Genomic DNA, 23,899 nt, shown 5'->3' with positions numbered 1-23,899 from the left:
ATCTTCCAAAAAGGTACAGGGGAAGGAACACTCCCAAGTTCACTCAATGAGGCCGCCATCACCCTGATAGCAAAACCAGACAAAGATACTACAAAAAAAAAGGAAATTAGAGGCCAATATTACTGATGAACACAGATCAAAAAGTCCTCAACAGGAGTTCCCGTCGTGGCGCAGTGGTTAACGAATATGACTAGGAACCATGAGGTTGCAGGTTCGATCCCTGCCCTTGCTCAGTGGGTTAATGATCCGGCGTTGCCGTGAGCTGTGGTGTAGGTCGCAGACGCGGCTCGGATCCCGCGTTGCTGTGGCTCTGGCGTAGGCCGGTGGCTATAGCTCCGATTCCCTAGCCTGGGAACCTCCATATGCCACGGGAGCGGCCCAAGAAATAGCAAAAAGACAAAAAAAAAAAAAAATCCTCAACAAATAATCAGCACACTCAATCCAACAATACATTAAATGGATTATACACTATGATCAAGTGGGATTTATCCCAGGGATGCAAAGATTCACAAATAGGGTTAGGGTTAGGGTTAGATGCAGAAAAATCTTTTGACAAAATTTAACAACCATTTCTAATAAAAACCCTCCCAAAGTGGGCATAGAGGGATTCTACCTCAACGAAATCAAGGCCATATATGACAAACCCACAGCTAATATCACTCTCAATGCCGCATTGCTGAAAGCATTTCTGCTAAGATTAGGAACAAGACAAGGATGTCCACTCTTGCCACTTTTATTCAATATAGTTTTGGAAGTCCTAACTACAGCAATCATAGAAGAAAAAGAAATAAAAAGAATCTAAATTGGAAAAGAAGTAAAATAACCACTGTTTGCAGATGACATGATACACAGACAGAAAATCCTAAAGACGTTACCAGAAAACTATTAAAGCTCATCAGTGAATTTGGTAAGGTTGCAGGACACAAAATTAACACACAATCTCTTGCATTCCTATGCACTAACAAAGCAGAAAGAGAATTTATGGAAACAATCCAATTTACCACTGCATCAAAAAGAATGAAATACCTAAGAATAAACCTACCTAGTAGCAAAAGACTTGTATTCTGAAAATTACAAGACACTGATGAAAGAAATAAAAGACGACACAAACAGATGGAAAGATATATCATGCTCTTGGACCAGAAGAATCAATATTGGCAAAATGACTCTACTGCTCAAGGCAATCTACAGATCCCATGCAATACCTATCAAATTACCAATTTTTCATAGAACTGGAAGAAAAAAATTACTTTGTATTGAAACACAAAAGACCCTGAATAGCCAAAGCAATCTTGAAAAAGAAAAATGGAACTGTAGGGCTCAGGCTCCCTGACTTCAGACTACACTACACAGCTACAGTCATCAAGACAGTATGTTACTGGCACAAAAAGAGAAATATAGGTCAGTGGAATAGGATAGAAAGACCAGAGATAAACCACCCCCCTAGGATCAATCTACACAAAGGAGGCAAGGGTGTACAATGGAAAAAGGTCAGTCTTTTCAATAAGTGGTGCTGGGAAAACTGGATAGCTACATGTAAAAGAATGAAATTAGAACATTCTCTAACACCATACACAAAAATAAATGCAAAATGGATTAAAGACCTAAACCTAAGGCCAGATACTATAAACATAGAACACTCTCTGACTTAAATCACAGCAGTTATCTTTTTAGCTCCACGTCCTAGAGTAATGAAAATAACAAAAATAAAAACATAGAATCAAATGAAATGTAAAAGCTTTTGCACAATAAAGGAAACCTAAAAAAAAAAAAAAAGCCAACCTTCAGACTGGGAGAAATAAATCTCTACAAACGAAGCAAATGACAAGTGATTAATCCCCCATATGTACAAACATCTCATGCAGCTTTATATCAAATCAAACAACCCAATCAAAAAATGATCACAAGATCTAAATAGACATTTCTCCAAAGACAGACAGATGGTCAAAAAACACAAGAAAAGAGGTTTGACACCACAAACTATTAGAGAAATGCAAAACAAAACTACAACGAGGTATCTCCTCACACCAGTCAGAATGGCCGTCATGAAAAAGTCTACAAACGAGAGGGTGTGAAGAAAAGGGAACTCTCCCACAGTGTTGCTGGAACTGTAAATTCTGTCCATGATGGAGGACAGCATGGAGGTTCCTCAAAAAAATGGATACAGAACTACCCTATGACCTAGTAATCCCTCTCCTGGGCATATATACGGAAGAAAACCATAATTCAAAAAGATACATGCACCGCAGTGTTCACTACAGAACCATTTACGATGGCCAAGGCATAGAAATAACTTAATTGTCCATCAACAGAGGAATCGATTAAGAAGATGTGGTACATATGTACACAATGGAATATTACTCAGCCATAAAAAAGGAATGAAATAATGCCACTTGCTACAACATGGATGGACCTAGGGATTATCACACTAAGTGAAGTAAATCTGGCAAAGGAAGACAAATACCATATGATATCCCGTATATGTAGAATCTAAAATGTGATACAAATGAACTTACCTACAAACCAAAAAGACAGACATAGAGAACATACCTGTGGTTGCCAAGGAGGAGAGGAGAGAGGGGGAGGGAAGGGCTGGGAGTCTGGAATTAGCAAATGCAAAGTGTTATATATATTAAAAATTCTGTAATAAGCCAAAATGGAAAAGAAAAAAAAATCACTTGGCTTTCAAATGCATGAACCAGCATTTACTAACCAGAACTAGTCAATTTTGTGATTTCTCATCAGAAGGGTTCTTCAGTGTCAGAAAACCTCAGCTATCAAGGCTTGAAGAGGGCATACTTGATGGCAGATACATAGCACAGAGTCTGTTCCTGAATCCTTACAGGTCAGTCCCTGCCTTAGCCCCTAGTCATGGTCACTGTCTTACAACAGGGGCCAACCCTCCCGGGGCTGGTCATCAGCTGCATGTTTCAGCCCCAAATGCTAGATGACCTCAGGCTCGTAGAGACCATCACTTTATTCACAGTTGCTGTGCTTCTACGCCAGCATCCACCGGAACCACCTGGGAGCATTTAGAACTTCCAGTGTCCAGGCCATGCCCAGAAAGCTGCCAAATCTGAAAACAGGGTCCCATTTGAGAAGGAAAGTGTGTCATACATTTAGGCACATTTACATTAAAAATGACCTTGAAAAGTATGAAAGCATCTTAAAGCATTTCTAGTTGTATTGGAAAGTCACTTCTACAGAATATGTTTTGCTCACAAAAGTAAAAAAAAAAAAAAAGCTTTTCTATTATTATAGACTAATGTGTTCCAGATGAAATGTTTTGGTTCAATTTTATTCTGGTTTCTGGCAACTACATGAAGAGTATTACATTTTGCCATAATTGTCTTGAACCGCTAAATCCTGTCTCAAAAAATTCTTGACTATGTTCTAGGGACTGCAAAAGTAGTCATCTTAACACCTGTCCACTCACCTCCAATAAACTGGAGAGAAAAAGGTGCATTCCACTCTTGCGCCCTTATCAGTAACCATGACATTATGGCTAGATCACAGACTGCAGAGAGCTTTCTACTTATACTAAAAACATACAGACACTTTGTTCTAAGAAATCAGGTGGGGAAATACTTGGTTTTTAGCAACTATCACAAATAAAACCCTAAATACTGTATATCTCCATGTTATTTTGGTCATTTATGGGGTGCAGTTTTGAGACTTCCCTCATTATGTAAACATACTGGCTAGTTTGGGGGGAAAGAATGGAAAATAAATGAGTTCCCGTGGTGGCTCAGTGATGATGAATCTGACTAGTGTCCATGAGGATGTGGGTTTGATCCCTGACCTTTCTCAGTGGGTTAAGGATCCAGTGTTGCTGGGAGCTGTAGTGTAGGTTGAAGAGGCAGCTCAGATCTTGTGTTGCTCTGACAGTGGTGTAGTCTAGCAGCTGTAGCTCTGATTTGACCCCTAGCCTGGGAACCTCCATACACTGTGGGTACAACCCTAAAAAGACAGAGAGAGGAGACTATATCTGGGCACTTTTCTATTTGCCTCTTCTATATCTGCTGCCTCACATACAGTGAAACCACACCAATGCAGTGTTTGAAGGCCATCACATGAGAGCAGGAGGGCTGTGTTCAGTAGAAAAATTAGGGAAAAAGTTCTCATTTTTTGGGTTTAAACAGAACGTGAGCTTTTCCCAATTGCTGCAGAATCTTTCCAACCCCTTTTTGAGGTGCCCAGGAGTCTGCCCATCTCAAGATCCCTCATTGGCTGAGGCCATCTGAGAACCCACAGTAAGGTGTGACCTCAGAACTGTGCCAGGGGGAAATAGCATATAAGCTATTGTGTTAGATTTTTGTATAAGTTACTTTACAAAGAAAAATTAACTTATAGTTGTTCCACTTTATAGAAAGAAAAGCTGTGGAAGACAATTACCTAACTCACTCAGTATTTTCTACTAGACATCTGGTCAGAGAAAATAAAAAAATTACTGATCTAGGAGTTTCCGTTGTGGCTCAGTGGTTAATGAAGCTGACTAGTATGCATGAGGATGTGGGTTCGATCCCTGGCCTCGCTCAGTGGGTTAAGGATCCGGCGTTGCCATGAGCTGTGGTCTAAGTGGCAGACATGGCTCATATCTGGCATTGCTGTGGCTGTGGCATAGGCCAGCAGCTGCAGCTCCGATTTGACCCCTGGCCTGGGAACTTCCATGTGCTGCGGGTACCGACGGCCCTTAAAGAAAAAAAAAAAATTACTGACCTAAACATCCCTCTGCAAGGCAAAAAGTGCATCTATGAACATGAAATTCTCAGCCAGAATTCTCTGACTAGTCTTTTACCTGTGAATCACAGGCCCTATTGACTATTACCCACCTGCAGAGATCAGCCTTTGGGAGTAGAATACAATCCAGTCCCTGGGTGGGTGCTGGGGACAGCGCTGGTCCCTGGACTTGATGGCTCTCGGATTCTGGAAGGGAAGAGACACAAGGATAACAAATGAGCTGATTATAGACTGTGACTGTTTCTAAGAAGGTATAAATGGGCCCAGGGATGGGGTGAGAGGGAAAGTGCTTCAATCAGGTGGCTGAGGAGATGCGTGGGCTGCATTCTGAAGAAGAATGAACTAGTTATTGGACTTGCTGGAAGGTCTGTCCAGGCAGAGGCAACAGCAGTGCAAAGGCCCCGAGGGGAGAAAGAGCAGAAAGGAGGCCTACAGTTGGACTGGGGAGGAGAGTGATGGGAGGTCAGCTTGGAAGGGTGGGCGGGGACTGGGCCCTTAAAGACCTTCAGTAAGGAGCTTGGATTTTCTTCAGAGAGCAACAGAATCCCACTGAGGGTTTAACGTGGGGCCCGGCATGATCTAGTTGACACTGGAAAGATCACTGGTGGCTGTGGAGAATAGACTGGAACAGGTTACAAATGGGGACACTTGAAAACCACTCTGGGAGCTACTTTAGTCCATAGGAGAGATGGTGGTGGCATGGACTCAGAAAAGCATACGGAGAGGAATAGGTGGGTTTAAGCCATATTTTGGAGGGGAGAGTTGCCAAGACTTGCTTACAGACTGGATGCATAGTTGAGGGAAGGAGAGGGTTGAAATGTTTGACTTGCTGGGTAGACGCAGGTAGGACTATCTGGCGGGCAGCTGAAGACTAGAATCTGGAGCTCTGCATATGCATGTAGGGGTTACAGCATAAAGATGCTATTTAAAACCACGAGTCTAAATGACACCCTGTGGTGTCTAACACCCACAAAAAATTCACGTGTTCAGACACAGCAATGTGGGATTCTTTTCCATCCTCCTGAGAGGAGGGTCTGTGTCCCTCCCGCTGAACCGCAATGAGCTTGTGACTGCTCTGACCAACAGAATATGGCAGGAGGGACACCATTTAACACCAGAGACTAGATCACAAAAGGCCATGCAAGCTGCCACCTTGTTTGCTGGAACACTCACTTGAACCACCCTGAGGCACCAGGTATGAAGTTCTACCACCATGAGGTTGCTGTGCTGCAAAGCCGGACAGCTGCTTCAGCTCCCAGGACCAGCTGAGTCCACCTTCCACCAGCCCCACTCAGCACCAGACCGATGTGGACCAGAGAGACGAGCCCCTCTGTCAGCAGAGTACCAAGGAGGGACTTCATTCAGCGTCATCTGGAACAGACAAACCATGCAACTGACTCACAACATGATGAGATTACCTTCCAGAAATAGGTAACTAGAACGGGGATAAAGCAGAGATCGACAGGGAATGGAGCTGTGAGTTAAGTTGGACGGAATCCAGGAGGATGGGTGCTCCCTGCAGCTCAGAGACAAGAACATGGTCAACTTTTCTAAACATGACTCACGACCTGTACTTTCTACTCCTCCTAACCTCAGACTCCATGTTTGTTTGTTTTATTTTTTTCTTTTTTTTTGGCCACCTTGCAGCATATGGAGTTCCCAGGCCCGGGATCGTATCTGAGCTGATGCTGCAACCCATGCCACAGCTGCAGCAATGATATGTTTAAACTCAACTCTAAAAGGAGCTTAATCTAGGACATAAAATGTAACACAGTATTTTGATGGATGATACTTCAGCTAGAAAAATAAACAGTCAATAGGCAAACATCACTGAAAATGGTGAATGGAGAAAGATGAATGCCTGGGCCTTTGGCTAAAACAAAAAAAGTCATGTGCAGAATAATCTGTAAAAGGAAGTGCTAAGAAACAGGCCATCTAACCAGTTCACTCAGGACCAGAGCATTCGTGGTAATAATTAAACCTGTCCCAACTCCTTAATCACTGTGCCCGCCTCCCACGTGAAACTGCATTCATGGAGCCTCTGCACAAAGTCCAACACAAAGGATGAGAGCTGGACATCAAGGAAGAGCTCCTGCCTGCACGTTTACCTGGGTTTTTCAGCAGGGTGTATATGTGTGTGATCTTAGGGAACTGCCATTTGGATGAGAATCAAAGAATTTAGAGTTGAGACCATCAAGTTCAACACTCATGAGGTCCAAATACAGATTAGAGCCCATGTTTCTCAACTCCAAGGCCTGAGTGCTCCCCCTCATGTGAGCCTTATTCAAAATGTAGATTCTGGGAGTTCCTGTCATGGCTCAGTGGTTAACAAATCCGACTAGGAACCATGAGGTTGTGGGTTTGATCCCTGGCCTTGCTCAGTAGGTTAAGGGTCCAGCATTACGTGAGCTGTGGTATGGGTTGCAGACCTGGCCTCGGATCCCAAGTTGCTGTGGCTGTGGTGTAGGCTGGTGGCTACAGCTCCAATTTGACCCCTAGCCTGGGAACCTCCATATGCCGCGGGAGCGGCCCTAGAAATGACAAAAAGCCAAAAACAAACAAACAAACAAACAAACAAAAAAACCAAAATGTGGATTCCAAAAAATGGTCCACTGAGATGCTCTGTAAATAAAACCCACCGGAGACCAAAAAGTCTGGGTGTTGCTGTGTTGTGTATTCCTCTCTAGGAGAGTCACTTTTCAAATATCTGACAAGTCAGAGTTTAAACAACTCTATTTAATCCGATGTTTCCAAATGGTTCTCGTCAGATTCCCAATGGTCAAAAAATAGCTATGAGCATCCAGGAGGCCCCATGTTACCCCCGTAACACACTCAAGAAAATGCTTTGCCTGACTGAGGATTGGGAGGCCCCGAGCTCATGGTAGGGCCAGATGGCTGTGTGAGAAGGAGTTCTCAGCAGTGTAGGCTCCCAGGCTAGTGGGACAGAAGAGAGAGCCTGAGACTCCCGCAAGTGGAGGGGAGCTTGATATGTGATTGTGGTGGTGGTGGAGGGAGGGAGTCGGGAAGGCCCTCTGCTGACTTCTCCTTAACCGTTAACCAAGTAGGGAAAGGAAAACTGGAGTCTGTGTTGGAGGACACTCTCTCCCCAGGGGCTGGGTTCACTTCCCTCCCTCCTCCTCCTCAAGTCTGCTCATGAGACTAACCCTCACCTTTGAGCAGAAACTTCTTCTCCCTTTTCTCTAAGCCAGGACAACTGCTAATGTTCCTGAAGCTGTTCTGTCACTCTGGCTCCCAGGATGCAGGAGTCCTGGAGCAAAGCTGCAGCTGACCCTTCAAGGATACATAGAATGAGTGAGAAATCAGCCTTCATTTTTGTTAATCCGCTGGAAATTCGGGATCTTTTGTTACCACGGCATTTATGACACCTATCTGGATTGACTTAAACCCTTTTCTTACTCCATAGGATTAACAAAAAGACCTAAAAGTGAAAAGTAAAATTATGCGAAAAGGTGTCACTGGAACACTGTAAACCAGCGATGATGGAAAAAATGAAAATCATTTAAAAAAAAGAAAGAAAGAAAGCAAAGGTGTCCCTGGAGTTGACACCTTTTCACAAAATTTTGCTTTTCCTTATGGTCTCACCCAGGCACAAACGGTGCTAGGAAATTTTTGTTAAATTCAACACCACTAAAATAACATACTTCTTTCATCAAAAGTCACCAAAAGAAAATGAAAAGACAAGCTGCAGACTCGGAGGAGATGTATGTAGTACATTTAACCACCAAAGAACTACTCTCCAGAATATAAGGCATTTCAATGGATCTTTAAGGTCAAGTAATCTAACAGAAACAGGGAAAAGACCACAACAGGCACAGCGCAGGACACACCTCCAGCACTGGCTCTGAATTACGCCTTAGGCCTCTTCTTGCCTTACAGGTTGTGGGAACAGACTTCCAAAATGGCCAAGATCCCCACCTCCTGGTATTCATGCCCCTGTGTAAGGCCCTCTCCTCCCCGAGTGAGCTGGATGTAGTGACTTGTTTCTAATGCATCGACTTAGAAATGCAACACGGCAAGAGTGATGGGATGACTTTTTCTGAGATGAGGTTATAAAGGACTGTGACTTACATCTTGCTGGCTTTGATGAAGCAGGCTGCCGTGTTGCAGAGGCCCATGTGGCAAGGAACATAACATTTTACAGATTTGTCATTATTTATCTTCTGAAGTCAGGACTCAGGCAAGCTGGAGGAAAAAAGCTCCCAGATTCATAACGTGTTTGAGCCACTTCCCCATAAATCACACACACACACGAGTGCACAGATCTCCTAGGTGCATCGGTGTCCACGTCGGTGTTTCCCTCATACCCTGACACCTTCCTGGGGCCTGAGAGAACATTTTCTTTCTTTTTTTATTTTGTCTTTTTGCCTTTTCTAGGGCCGTTCCTGTGGCATATGGAGGTTCCCAGGCTAGGGGTCGAATTGGAGCTCTAGCCACTAGCCTATGCCAGGGCCACAGCAATGCAGGATCTGAGCCGCGTCTGTAACCTACACCACAGCTCACAGCAACTCCAGATCCTTAACCCACTGAGCAAGGCCAGGGATTGAACCCGCAACCTCATGGTTCCTAGTCGGATTCATTAACCACTGCGCCACGATGGGAACTCCAGAACCATTTTCTAATAACCAATGCTGTCCCACTTCTCAGTTGAGACTCCTATCTATCATTTTGCAAAACAAATTACAATTTGGAGGTGGTGATACAGGGAACATCTTTTAATGAACATTATATTATACTATACTAAATAGTTTCCTGGTTTTATCTGAAACTAAAAAATAATGAGAAACACAAATTCTCCAGTGGCCACAACTAGAACGTAAGATTTCAGAAACTATTTATTTTCTTGTGTACTTATATTGTCTGACTTTTCTATAATGACTATGCATTGCTTTGCATGATTTTTAAAATTCTAAAATAAGAAAGAACATGCAAGACCAGGTACAGGAATGACACCAACAGTAGTTAGAAAAGAATATGACATTTTATTTTTACTTATGGATGGATAGTACATGAATTTAGAAATAAAATCACTGAGAGTTCTGAAATATTGATACCTTAAGATCTAACACACCAACATTAGCCCATTCACTGCAAAACAGCCATTATTAGCAGTTCAGATTTGGTCTTTGTTGTGGTTGATGGAATAAGTTCTTAACGTGAAATGCCCAGTAGTGTCTGAGTAATATATTACAGTAGATATGAACTAAGTTTTGGGATTTAATCTTTGGAACAAATTATGCTTATTTACATGTTAAGATTAGGTAGTTCTAATTACTTACCCTACTGTGAGTTTTAACGACTGATTTTAAGCTACAGAGGGATTTCCAGCTATTATTTCCTTCAGAGTTTCTAAAAGCAAAAACTCTTAACATTTATAAAAGATAATGCTGAAAAAAAAAGGTAATGTTGAAATCAAGGCGCTTTTAGAGATATTTAAGGACAACAAAAGGCATTACTACTGAAAAAACTGTTCATATTTTCAAGCACAACACAAATATTGTAGCAGTATTTAATTGAACTATTTTAAAATAGTGGCAATTATACTACCTTACACACTTTTCTAATATTTAAATCTCATAATTACAATTTGAATATACAGTCTGACTTATAGTTAGAACTATGCACAGCTTCTAAAGCATACTTTTCAGGTTTGTTTCTGCACATAAAGTTTACGTTGGTCCTTGATTTGGAGAACTCTAACTACCTGGAAGCACTAAATTTTAGACACACTTATTGATAGCTAACAAAAACCTTTACAGAGTGAAAAGCATCAACACTACCATGCGTGGAAAAGCTGCTGCTGCCTCCAAGTGCAACAATGATTTCAGCACGAGACCTGCTCAGAGGCCTGCGTGTCTCGATGCTCGACCCCCAAGAAACCAGAAGGTCCAAGAGGAAGGAGCTGACCAACTATGGGTACTTTCCACACTGGGGCAATCCTGAAACGGAGGAGGCTTTGGACCTTTAGCATAAGAGATAGACTTTACATTCTCTGATTTCATTTACACCTTTTAAAAAAGATAAAGTATATCTGAACTTTATTCATCACACTTCAACTGCTGGTCCTACCACAGCAGTTCAAGCTGAGTGAACTTCTAAGGCAGCCCAACTGACGCTCCAAAGGAACACCAGACCCCGGTCTCCTCGTTCCTACCATGCAGTCACAGACTACTGTGACTACCTGCTTGATGTATGTAAAAGACTTACAATTTATAAACAGAGTAGAGTTAGCTTATCTTTAAACCTTTAAGCAAAGTCCAAAGATGGATGGAAAAGTTTATGTCTGCTAACTGCAACTACTCCGACAATGACAAAAAACTGAGCTAGAAAAATAATTTTACTGTTTTAAATAATGAAAGAAGCTAAATTTTTTAAATATATTATTCTGCAACAGTTGATTAGACTGACAATGAATAGATTCCCTCCATTGTGTGAGCTGAATTCAGGTTACATTTTAATTACAGAACAGCTTCAAATTATAAATATAACCAACCCAATAGTAAAGAGATCATCAAGGCAGTAACAACTGATCAGTTCTAAGTCATCACCCCCACACAAAGCACAAGATGTGCTCTTGGATAAAGGATTTAAAAAGATCTCAGGCTGATGTGGAAAGCGGGTCAGTAAAGACTCCAGTTCTGCATAATGGAATCTTCCAAGCCAAGCCGCTTTCCACAAACACAAATTCAGTCTATCTTTTCTTTTTGGACCAATCTAGGAGCATCGACAAAATCTTTGCCATTGTAAAGAATGATAAAAAATGTTCCAATGCTTGCAACTCCCCAGAAGAGCACATAGGCCAGTGTTTCTGTCCAGGTGTCACCTGTTGATTTATAAAAACAGAGTTCATAAATAACAAGTCATTCTATTGATACTAGTTCCAGCTTTCAGCTGTTCAGCACATCTTGACAACATTAAAGTTTACAAACATATCCAAAGGAAAAATCTAAGAACCTCTCAACTAAGTTTTAAACCAGTAGTTCTCAAACTCTGCCTAGCACCAGAATCCTCTTGATAAAGTACTGATTACTGGAGTTCCCACTGTGGTGCAATGGGATTGGCGGCATCTCTGCAGTGTCAGGATGCAGGTTTGATCCCCAGCCCAGCACAGTAGGTTAAAGAATCCTGCATGGCTGCAGCTGGAGCACAAGCCATAACTTGGCTTGGATTTGATCCCTGGCCTGGGAACTCCATATTGCCATAGGGCAGCCAAAAAAGGGGGAAAAAAAGTATTGACTACTGGTCCCAACCTCAGAGTATCTAATTTAGCAGGTCTAGAGCAGGGCCCAAGAATCTGTATTTCTAACAAGTTCCCAGATTATGCTGATGCTACTGGTCGAGGGACCAACACTTTGAGAACCACTTAACTAATTTCATGTTATATCACACAAATAGCAATTATGACTTTTAGATTACACACTGTAATACTATAAGAAGTCATTACTAATAGCTTTGTTTATAGTCCTATTTATGACAAATAATAGCTACTACCAAAATACCTACATGAAAAAGAACTTTAAAAATATATGTGCTTCAGAAAAGTTATGTATTAAGTGTATAAAACAAAGCTCAATAACATGTAAGATATTTTAATAACATATTTAAGACCACTCTCATTCATTCTCACATGCATTTGGTTTTTCAAAGTCTAGAGTTCGTGACGGTTAGCAGCAGGCCAATGGGAAAAGATCTATTTTGCTATATTCCTTAAATAGTTAAAACTAGCATCCTTCTTTCCTACAATAGCACTGGCCTCATCTGCCGACGGGCAAACACGCAGAGGCCACGAGCCATTAAAAAGCACGCCAGGGAAGACATTCAGGGTCTAGATGCTTTCCTAGGAGGCTGTCAGAGATGGTGCTGCATTTATTTCTTACTCTCTTAAAAACCAAAGTACAAGACAGACATTAGACACTGTCATATCTAAACACTACAAAGATCATTATTATTATTTTTTTCCTTGCTTTTTAGGGCCGAACCTGCGGTATACGGAAGTTCCCCGGCTAGAGGTCAAATCGGAGCTATGCCACAGCGACAGCAACGCAGGATCCTTACTTAACCCACGGAGCAAGGCCAGGGGTGGAACCCACATCCTCATGGATCCTAGTTGGGTTTGTTAACTGCTGAGCCACGCAGGAAACTCCCAAAGATCATTATTTTACAACTGACACAAGATATTACCATCCACAGCATCCAATCTCTTTTTACTCAAAAACAATCAAATTGACAGGACTGCTAATTTTGACAGCTCTGGGTTTTAAAACTTGCTGGATAAAGAAAAAAGGCAGTTCCTCACAAGCCCACCCTGGGACACTTGGGTGGGGACACAAAGGAATGGTCTATTTTTCCAGGCTGAGTCACAGTCCCGACTTCCTAGCCTCTCGAGAGGTTCTAGAAGGTAATGTGAATACATAAAGAGACTGCAGTAACAAAAAGAATCCACTGGTGGAGTAGCTCCCAGAAAATAGCATGCACTGGGCAATGTTTTAAAGAAAGAAGCCAGAGATCCAGGGCGTGAACACAGCCATGAGCAGAACATGCTGGCTGTCCCGTCCCTTCTGTCCTGCCCTTCCTGCGGACCCTGCACACAGACCAGCCACACCCGAGAGCCCTTGGCCTGATTTTTGTACTGTGATGGTTTTTACGTTTTTAAAGAGCTGTAAAGACAAGGTGCAACAGCAACTGTATGTAGTTTGCAAAATCTAAGATATTTATTATCTGGCTCTTTTCAGAAAATGTTTGCTAACCCCTGCTTTAGAGTAACAACAGGACTGCTCCTTTCTGTGTTGTAACTCTCTACAATGCTGAACACCAAGAGCATTACAGAGATGAGAACAGGTTCTGAGCCTCTCCTCAAGAAGCTGGCAGAATTAATGTGGGGTAGGGGTGGAACAGGAGTCCTTAATTGAGCAATCTTTCGCTGAGGACTCCCTATGTCCTGGACAGAGGAGATAAAGCAATCAGTAACACAGTCTCTGCCCTCCAAGAGTTGCTGACCCAGTGAGAAAGACAAATGAGAGGCAAATCATTACTATACAAAGAAAAACACCCTGGGCCAGGAGTTCCCATTGTGGCTCAGCAGGTTATGAACCCGATTAGCATCCATGAAGACATGGGTTTGATCCTTGGCCTGGTTCGCTGGGATAAGGATCCAGTGTTACCGTGAGCTGTGGTGTAAGTCGCAGGCGCAGCTTGGGATCCTGTGTTGCTGTGGCTCTGGCATAGGCCGGCAGCTGTAGCTCCGATTGGACCCCAGCCTGGGAACCTCCATATGCTGCAAGTGTGCCCTAAAAAGACAAAATGACAAAAAAAAAGAAAGAAATCCCTACGTGCTTACAAGGTTAAAAGAGGACCGTGCTACATGAGAGGTACACAGAGTGCTGTGGAAATCAGAAAGGGGGAGATGTGGTCTGTGTGAAGGAACAAAGGGCCACTTCATGAGAGGAGAGCCTGAGGATGGTAGAGTCTGCCTGATAGAGGAACATCAGCCCCACGAATTCAGACAGAGTAAGAGACTGGAGGTGCCTCTTCCTGCGCCTCTGGCTGCAACTCCCAGAAACAATACAACCACAGCATGGACACAAATTCCCAGAGCACTGACTAGTACTTAATGGAGACACTGTCATCTTAATGCTTATGAACTCACTAACAGGAAAATACTGAGAGAAAAAAAGAATACCAGTAAAGACCCTCTTAGCTTAGGTTCTTAGGCAATTTTGCTATTAAAATTTAATAATAGGAGTTCCCATTGTGGTGCAACGGAAACAAATCCGACTAGGAACCATGAGGTTGTGCGTTCGAGCCCTGGCCACGCTCAGTGGGTTAAGGATCTGGTGTTGCTGGCCGGCAGCTACAGCTCCAATTAGACCCCTAGCCTGGGAACCTCCATATGCCACAGGTGCAACCCTAAAAAGACCAAAAAAAAAAAAAATTAATGATAAGCATTAATCTATAATTACATTTATTTGTCCAACAACAGATGGTTGGTTAAATACACTATATATCCATAAATGGAATATTCTGCAGCCATTAAAAATAAAGAACATGGGAAATGCTTATACTGCTCAGTGGAAAAAACTGATTTCAAAAAAATTTACAATATCTCACTTTTGAAAAAAATCACACATATTTATAAAGATTAAAACATCAAAATGTTAAGAGTAATTAGCTTATCTCTGAACAGAAGAATGATAAGTAACATTTACTTAATTGCCTAACCCTATTTTCTGTAATTACTATGTATTACTTTGGTAACAAGAAAAAGATATTTTAAAAAGCTTAAGTGGGGGAAAAAACCCATTATCAAGCTACAAAGCATGTATTTTTCCTCTGTCAAATCTAAAGACTAATCCCATCTGCTCACTTTACTCATTCAATTTAAAAGGGAAACATCGAGTATTGAGTAGACACAAAAACTCAAGATATTATATAGGAAAGTTCAACATTCTAAGAAACCAATATAAGAATGTGAAACAAGGGCAGACTTACCAGCCATAAGCAAACAGATAATGCACATGGAAAAGGCAACAACCATGATAATAGGCAACTAGAAAATAAAATGGAAAGAGAAACCATCATACAAGATGCTAATCAGTGGCTGTAAAATCAGTTGTACCTGCTTTCCTGGAAAGAGAATAAAACTCTTCTGCAATCTTATACACAAAATATTTTTTTTCCCAACAAACCATCATTATTTAGAGGTTTGATCATAACTGCCCAAATCTTCAAATGGGCTAAAAGATCTGAAGAAACATGGCTTTACTCCAAACTAAGGAATGCCAAGTGGAAGGAGGTCACCCAGACGAGAACACAGATCTAGGCCCCTCCCACTCCACGACACTCTGCTCACTGGGATGAGTCCCAGAGAGGCTCCTGCAAAATCTGGTGAGCAGAGGAGTCAAAAAGCAGAGACGTGTCAAAAACACACCTTGCCTTCCATGTCACAAGTCTGCCTTCTGCAATCCCTGGACCTCAGGGAAGCAGTCTCCCTGAATAAGAAGCCCTCATGTTCCCTTTGCATCTGTGCTGTCACTTAAAGAGGAAGTGAGAGAGAGAGAGACAAACACTCCAAAGTTATTTCACTCCTCTCCCTGATCTGCTCCTTGGGGAAACTTGAGTATTTATGTTCCATTTAGAACAACAGCGAATGCTTTAGATCAAGGGGAGCTGGCACCATCTCTATCTTCAGACAAAATGCTTTTAACAATGTGAAAAACATAAAGGTTTCTTACAGCCAGGAATTTCAAATCCCTTGGAACACTTAAAGGACTATGAGAGTCTAATTCATCCACTGAATAGTTCCCAAGAAATAAGTCTATGGAATCCTAGAACAGAAAAAAAGGAAATTAGTAACTCCCAAATTAGATGTGATGACATTACTGAGGAACACTACAAAGATATAACCATCTAATGACCAAAAATGAGCATCAAATACAAACTTACTTGTCTAAATCCATCAGAAAAGTTGTTCTTGTAATACCGAATTAGCGAGTTCCAGCCATCCATTATAAGCCCCAACTGAGTTCTCTTCCCAGTTCTGGTTAAATAAGAGGTTAAGTTTTGAGTTACAGATGTGCATATTATATTCTTACACTTTTTTATGGCCATTATATATGTGGTTTAGAGATAAGTGAATTACAAAGATTTTTTAAAAAATCATACTTGGATATGTAAAGGAGATACCTAACAAAATAACCCACTATCAGGTCCAAGAAACGTGTATTCTAAAATATTACCCAAGTAGACACAAAGAGGACAAATGCTTAGTTCAAGAAATAAAAGAAACACACAGCCAAGGTTAAGTGGTATAAAAAAGCAAAGAGACCAGAAATCTTATCTTGTTCCCAGGGAATCTATATTGCAGAAAAAGACCCAACCACATCTGTAACAAATTCAAAATATTCTAACCTCTCTCACTACCCAATGTGGTCCTTGAAAGCAGCAGCAGCAGCACCAGCATCACCTTGGTGCAGAATCTCAGGCCCTCCCCCAGACCTGCTGCGAGTGAATGGGGTGATTTCAGTGGACAGTAAGTTTTGGGGAGCAATGAAGAGCTTAGTTCCCAACTTTTACTGAGCATCAGAATCACCCAGAGATGCTAAGAAGCTAGTGGTGCCTAGGCTTCATCTCCCTGCAGTCCTGACTTAGTCTGATTGAGGCCCAGGCACTGGTGGTCTCCCTTTGCTGTTCTCTGTTGTCTGAAAGCTGCCCAAGGGATCTACTATGCACCAGAACTGGGACCCACTGATCTGGAATGCTATTTTAAAGCATGGCTTGCCTGGTAAAATCAGTCTTCAAGGCACCAGTTCCTGCATACTGTTTGGCACAAGCATTTGCATTGTCAGCCCAGGCTGTGAAAGAGAGTAAAAATATAATGTTTAAGATGACAACCAATGCTCTAAATCCAAAATATTATTTCAAAATTTGAGTAACCTTGCCTCTTAAAGAAATTACCTACCATTTTTGTAAATCTTCTCAAATTCATCTTGTTCTTCAAGCTTCTGTCCCACATGCAAAACTCCTAGTCTCTAAAATAAAAATCATATGCATGTTTATGTATAATTGATTATGGCATATATGATTTAGGAAGAAAAAGCAGGCAGTTCCCAAATCATCTCACATGATTCCTGGCTGCAGGCTGCAGGCAGGAGAAGCTTTCTTTGGATTTGGGGACACAACCCTCTCCTGCTCAGGCCAGGCTGCGAAGCTTCCTTCCACCCACGGCCCCCTCTCTCTGGAGCTTGAGCACCACAGGAACAGCAACAGGACTGAGCACCCAGAGGAAGCGGCAGAAGGGAAAGGAGAGGGAGGTGAGGGCTGCTGTAGGACTCCAGCCACGACTCCCTTGTTTCCTGCCACCCTCAACCTTCCATTGCCTTTACCCCTCCACCCTCCTCACAACTCACCACCCCCAGACTTCTGACCCCCACACGAACCTGCTATCCCAGGGAACCCTTGAGAACTGGATGAATGCTACCTCTCCACCTACCTCCCCACAAAGGGCACCTAGGTACAGCCCTTTGCATGTCATCTCGGAGGACACCTGGGCATCCTGAATCTCTCTGTGGACTCTCCTTTGGAGTTTACTGACCACAGATTAGGACCTTGGTCCTCGTCTTAAACCTGCAAACCCTCTTAGAACCACCATCTTCAGTGTTCACCTCAGATGACATGGCACTCTCGCTCCCTCAGAATGAGGCCTGCCCACCCTCAGTGATCTTCACCTGGGTAAAAACTCTGCCCTCACCGGAAAGGGAAAGGCTCAACTGGAGTCCCCAGAGTAGCTGACACTGATGCTAGAGAGGTTCCTGCCCAAAGACTCTCTGAAAATTGGTTAGGTTTTATAATACTATTTTTAGCATGTAAGTTAGTTAAATACATTTTATAGAACCTAGTTAAATAGGTTTTAAAAAATCAGTCTTAGAAACAATCATTCCTAATACCACTTCTATTCAAAAATATACTATAGGGAGTTCCTGTTGTGGAGCAGCAGAACCAAATCCGACTAATAACCATGAGGACGCGGGTTCAACTCCTGGCCTTGCTTAGTGGGTTAAGGATCTGGCGTTGCCATGAGCTGTGGTGTAGGTCGCAGATGCGGCTTGGATCATGCATTGCTATGGCTGTGGCACAGGCCGGCAGCTGCAGCTCCAATTCCACCCCTAGCCTGGGAACTTCCATATGGCCCCTACAACAAATGCCAACGAGATCTGGAAATCTGGGCTCTATATATTTTTAATTCCAAATATAAACAGAAGAAATATTTATACCTTTTCTTCCTCAACAGCAAAGTCTTACTGGTAAACCAAAGCTGTATCAGAAACTTTTTACCTGGGAGTTAATATCCCTTTCCAACAATAAAAGAGATGCAAATGAAAACAACTTTGAGGTGCTACTTTTTTTTTTTTGGCCATGTTCACAGCATATGGGTTCCTGGGCCAGGGATCAAACCCACACCACAGCAGCAACCCGAGCCCCTGTGGTGAACAATGCTGGGTCCTTAACCCACTGTGCCATTTTAAAGGAACTCCACGAGGTGCTACTTTGTAACTATCAAAAAGAAAAAAGAAAAAGAAAACCTTTCTAAATAAAAATATTTAATACTGGAGAGATTCACTTATCACTGCTGGCTAGTATTGGGTTAAACTGGTATAACCCTCTCGGAAAGTAATACATACACACACACACACACACACACACACACACACACACACACACACTAACCCAGTAGGAATTAACCCAAAGGAAATAATTCAAGCTAATAGCAATGTACACAGGTATATTCTCTACATTGTTATTTATAACTCAAAAATAAAGCAAACAAAATGGCTTGGTAAATTACACCACCACAATGGAACTCTTAGAGACTAAGATTATATATACACTGCTAGAGGAAATGGGCAAAATTAAAAACTGTACATACACTGATCATGGCTATGGACAAAGTGCACATCCATGGACAGTAAGACACAGAAACAAAAAGAGCTGGGTTGGGGGGTAGCCATGGGAACGCTTTTTGTTATTGGTTTTGAAAGATAAAGTTTCTTTCGGAGTTCCCATCGTGGCGCAGTGCTTAATGAATCTGACTAGGAACGATGAGGTTGAGAGTTCGATCTCTGGCCTTGCTCAGTGGGTTAAGGATCCGGCGTTGCCGTGAGCTGTGGTGTAGGTTGCAGACAAGGCTCGGATCCTGCACTGCTGTGGCTGTGGCTGTGGCTGGTGGCTACAGCTCCAATTAGAGCCCTAGCCTGGGAACCTCCATATGCCGTGCGATCGGCCCTAGAAAAGGCAAAAAAAAAAGGAAAAAAAAGAAAGATAAAGTTTCTTTAACTTTTTGCCTGATTGTTTATTTAATAACAGAAAAAAAGAATTTGCACCTGAAGCTGGGCCTGAAGCGAACGGCGAGCTAGAAGACTCTGGATAACGTTGGTTCTGTCTAGACAATCCATGCAATTGCTGCGGAAGACGCCTTCCTGGTTAGTCAACACCTTGCCCGCAGGGTCCACTAGAAAATAACTAAAGCATATTTGTATAAACACTCTCATACCAAATCAGCCAAGTCTAAGGACAGACCTCTTATAATATGGGGCCATGTCAGAAACATTATTAAAACCAGTAAATTTAAAGGTCAGACAGGAAATATATGGTCCAGATATATAGCTGATCACCAAAGATGAAAAGGAAGCTTGAATGGCTAAGGTAAGACAGCCCTTACCTCAAAACGACTGCAGCACTGAGATCATTTTACCCAAGAGATGTGAAAAAGGAAGAATTGGGAGTATTATAAAGATTGCTATGGACATGATCATGTTTCCCTAAGGCCAGAAGAGGGTTTCCTTTGACATAATTACTTCACCTATGCTCCATACATCAGGATTTCTTGAAGCACAGTCCCTGTGCTGTACCAGAATTCCCTGAGGTGTCTGTTAAAAATGAGGATGCTTGGCCTTGAGATAAACTGAGTAAGAATCTCTCAAGCAAGGGGTGGATATTATACATTAAAAAATATTTTAAAATCTCTTCTAGAAATGGGTAATATATGCAAATAGTGTAACATTTATAAGGTATAAGGTATTATTTGAAAAATCAGTTTTCTTTTCTCCTCTAAGCCACCAAGATGTCTGCACTGGAGCCAACTAAGGTTACAGTTCCTGTGTTTCACTCATTTTTAACAATCTGTTCAGATAATTCTATGAATCAAGAATTTGACCACGTACAGTGTGGCAGTAAAGAACATAGACTTTGGCATCAAACAACTGGTTTGCTAGACTTAGCTCCTTAGGCAAGTTACTAGCTGTGCAACTTTAAATAATTAACCTACTCTCTTAGAGCCTAAGTTTTTTTCATCCACAAAATGGAGATAAGAGCACTACCATTAGGCTGCTCTAAGATTTAAATGAGATAATGTATAATGTGTATAAAGTGCTTAGCAGAGTGTATGGGACAGGGCATACAATGAATACTAGATAATATTACTTTTATTGCAATTATTCCCCAAAATCAAAAAACTGAGGGGGAAATAGCAAAATTCAAGGGCTAAAAAAATCATGACCTTAAAAATAATAGCTAAAAGAATGTGTTTAGACTAAAAACCTACATGAGGTTCATGCAGAATTGGGGAGGTTCATTTACAGTTTGTGTATGCAGAGCACATGTGAGTGGTGGCACCCAATTGGTACGTATAAAGTAAATATTACCTATTTTGTAAATGTTATGTTTTAATCAAAGATGTAAGTATTATTATCTCCACTTTACAATGAAGAAACCAAGGTTTGAAGATAACTAGCTTGTTTCCTGAGTCACAGGGCTAATAAGAGGCAAACTGAGATTTCAAAGTAATTGTGTAGGATCCCAAAGCCCAGATTCTTTCTACTTCCCCAAAAACACGTGGGAACAAATATGCAGAGAGGTTATCTGAAAGTCACGGGTGAAAGGTCCACTGTCCTTGTGGACCAACAGTGAGTGTAATGGATACAGAATTCTGGTGTCAATCTTCCTTTCTTTCTATACTCTTGTGTGGAAGCAATTTAACAGGTAACCCAAGGAAGCACCCTTCTGACAATGTGCCAGCCCCAGCCAATGTTTCTCTACCCCAAAAATGATATAAGACAGCCCCCCTTCACTAGCTATGCTCATAACAAAACCTCACAGGGGAAAAAAAAGCAGATTTAACTATAACAATTACTTAATATGCATAGAAATATTTTTTAAAAGCTGAGCAAATGTCTTTAGGAGAAGTTTTACTATGTTACTATATAAATGAAATTAAAAAGTGCATTTGGCTTGTCAGGGTTAGAACTACACAAGCAGAACAAAATGACAGACCGGTTTATAGATTCCTTCTTTGGGCTTTAAAACAGGTTAAGACTGACATATACTTAGAATGAATCTGTGGACTCCCACAACAAGTAACACCGTAAACACACATAAAGTACCATAAAGATATTCAGACCCTTTGCTTCATTAATCCTACTTTCAAGGATTTATGTTAGGAATCAATTCAATAGAAGTAAAAATATATTTGTACCCAGAGCTATTTGCTGCAGCACTATCTTTCATGGTAGGAGGAGAAAAAAAAACAAATCAGATGTCCAGTGTGGAGAGCATTTAATTGAAACTGTACTATGACCCAAGAGGACACAGCAAAGCCATTAAATGCTATTACAAAGACTAGGTAGGTTAATGACAAGTATCTGTGATAAAATGTTTAGTGAAAATAATTGAACATAAGCAGCAGCAAACTAACTCCAATATACAAAAATTTGTAAATATGTGGGAGATAAATCACAAAAGTATGAAATACCTGGACCTGGGTTGTTTTTAAGAATTTTAAAGTATTTAAGTATCACAAAGTCTCATCTTTCAGGAAAAACAAAAAAACACAAAAAAAACCCTAAGATGAGAGTATAGAAAAGTGCTGTCAACCCATGTGCTGTATTTGTAAGTCTGCTGGATGATGCATAATAAATATGATCAATATATGCACACACCTCGTCCCTCAATCTCTATATGGAAATAATATAGCTTACCTTAATTCATCTTGCATTTCTGCTACTTGATCCACTAAAATACTTAGTCGATCCCATCTCATATTTTTACATTCCTTATGGAAATCAAAGGCAATGTACCTACCAAGAGAAAGATATTTGAAAACTGACTAAAGATTATTCCTTTTCCTTCTATTAATAATCCTGTATAGGAGTTCCTGTTGGGGCACAGCGGAAAGGAAATGAATCTGACTAGGAACCATGAGGTTGTGGATTCAATCCCTGACCTTGCTCAGTGGGTAAGTGCTATCAACCCATGTGCTGTATTTGTAAGACTGCTGGATAATGCATAATAAAGAGGGAAATCTAGGAACTTTGGGAGATCACTGTAAGTTAATAAATTGCTCAAAAAAGCCATCAGAACAAGGCAGGCTTGCTGGACTAGTGGAAGTGTGAGAATTGCCTGAAGTCATTGGGTGGGGATGGATGAGGCCTGCATTCAGATTCACACCAAGGGCAGGAGATTGAGGACTGCCCTTCTGCTAATTTGAATACACACCTTATGGGTACCAAGGAGGAGCTACTACTCCCAGAAAGGAAGAGGTGGTCTTTTCCAACCCCTCCTCCCCCTGGATGATAAAACTGTAGTTCACTGGATCCTTGGGGCAGAGCTTCCGCGCCTGCCCCCTTGCACCTCTATAAGACAGCGTCCTATCTTAATAAATCTATTTCTTGCCTATCACTTTGTCTCTTGCTGAATTCCTTCTGCACGGAGACATGAAGAACCTGAACCTCAGTAAGTCCAGACACAGGGTGAGTGATTCTAATTTAAAACTGTGGGTTTAAGCCCCAATCTGGGTTTAGGCTGGGTTCAAGTCCCAGCACATGGGTTCACGTCCCAATCTGTGTTCTGGCTAGGTTTAGGCCATTAGTGCTGTCAGTTTCAAAATCACAGAGGAGGAGGACTAGGAGGTCATAACACTCTAGTCTACGGAGTGGAATTCAAATTAGGCATCTACTCTCATATGATTCTCTTGGCTCCAACATGCTAAAGGGACATTAATAGAGTGTGGGCTTCCAGCAGGTTGAGACGGACTTCTATCTATCACCTTAATGGTTATCTCAGGGGAGAACGGGGGTCTTTAGAAATTAGTATTAAAAAAAAAAAAAAAAAAGGTTAGCCAACTAAGAGGCTAGACTTTGGGAAGACTGGGAGTGAGGGGAAGCATTTTTAAAGGCAGCTCCATTAAAAATGGTGGTGTGAAAGCTACTTTTGGAGTGCTCTGATCAAATGTCATAGCCCTAGACATGTCTGAAGAATTTAAGTAGCTCATTAGCACCTAAATGCATTTGGATTCTTAAGCCTATATCCTTCTGACATTACATTGTATCTTCTAAGAAAGTCTTACATCACTATATTCTGATAACAACAGCTTTGAGGTGTTCACTCCTTAGCAGCAGGTGCCCCCCCAGTGCCCTGGAACTCTGGGCACTGACTTAATTGCCTCAAATTCTAGCTGCTACAAACTCTCAAGGCAAGTACACCTGTGGCAACCTTCTGAAATAGAGACAGGTTCTTAAACAAGGGTGTGCACAGGGGCCAGCAGATGAACTTCCTCAGATTATACATGCTGGACTCTAAACCCAAAGATTCT

At 41.6% G+C, this 23,899-nt stretch overlaps 1 protein-coding gene and 1 long non-coding RNA gene across 2 annotated transcripts in view; both read right to left on the bottom strand.

Moving 5' to 3' along the window:
- Positions 1 to 4,619: 4,619 nt before the first annotated feature.
- Positions 4,620 to 9,194, bottom strand: LOC125122934 (uncharacterized). The gene is made up of 4 exons (XR_007133934.1): positions 8,830 to 9,194; positions 7,911 to 8,031; positions 5,914 to 6,111; positions 4,620 to 4,926 (listed from the first exon to the last, which is right to left on the bottom strand). It is a non-coding gene; the product is annotated as an uncharacterized LOC125122934 (long non-coding RNA).
- A 526-nt stretch (positions 9,195 to 9,720) lies between these two features.
- SACM1L (SAC1 like phosphatidylinositide phosphatase) overlaps positions 9,721 to 23,899 on the bottom strand; it is a 48,269-nt gene continuing 34,090 nt past the window's right edge. Inside the window, 8 exon segments of the mRNA XM_047771883.1 lie at positions 9,721 to 11,581; positions 15,247 to 15,304; positions 15,990 to 16,082; positions 16,201 to 16,294; positions 17,036 to 17,108; positions 17,216 to 17,285; positions 19,635 to 19,773; positions 22,287 to 22,385. Of these exon segments, the coding sequence (XP_047627839.1) occupies positions 11,445 to 11,581; positions 15,247 to 15,304; positions 15,990 to 16,082; positions 16,201 to 16,294; positions 17,036 to 17,108; positions 17,216 to 17,285; positions 19,635 to 19,773; positions 22,287 to 22,385 (763 nt within the window). The 3' untranslated portion in view covers positions 9,721 to 11,444.

This window comes from Phacochoerus africanus, chromosome 1 (genome assembly GCF_016906955.1).
Source record: "Phacochoerus africanus isolate WHEZ1 chromosome 1, ROS_Pafr_v1, whole genome shotgun sequence".
In the NCBI taxonomy this organism is placed as follows: Eukaryota; Metazoa; Chordata; class Mammalia; order Artiodactyla; family Suidae; genus Phacochoerus; species Phacochoerus africanus.
This window is presented reverse-complemented; position numbering and strand designations above follow the sequence as displayed.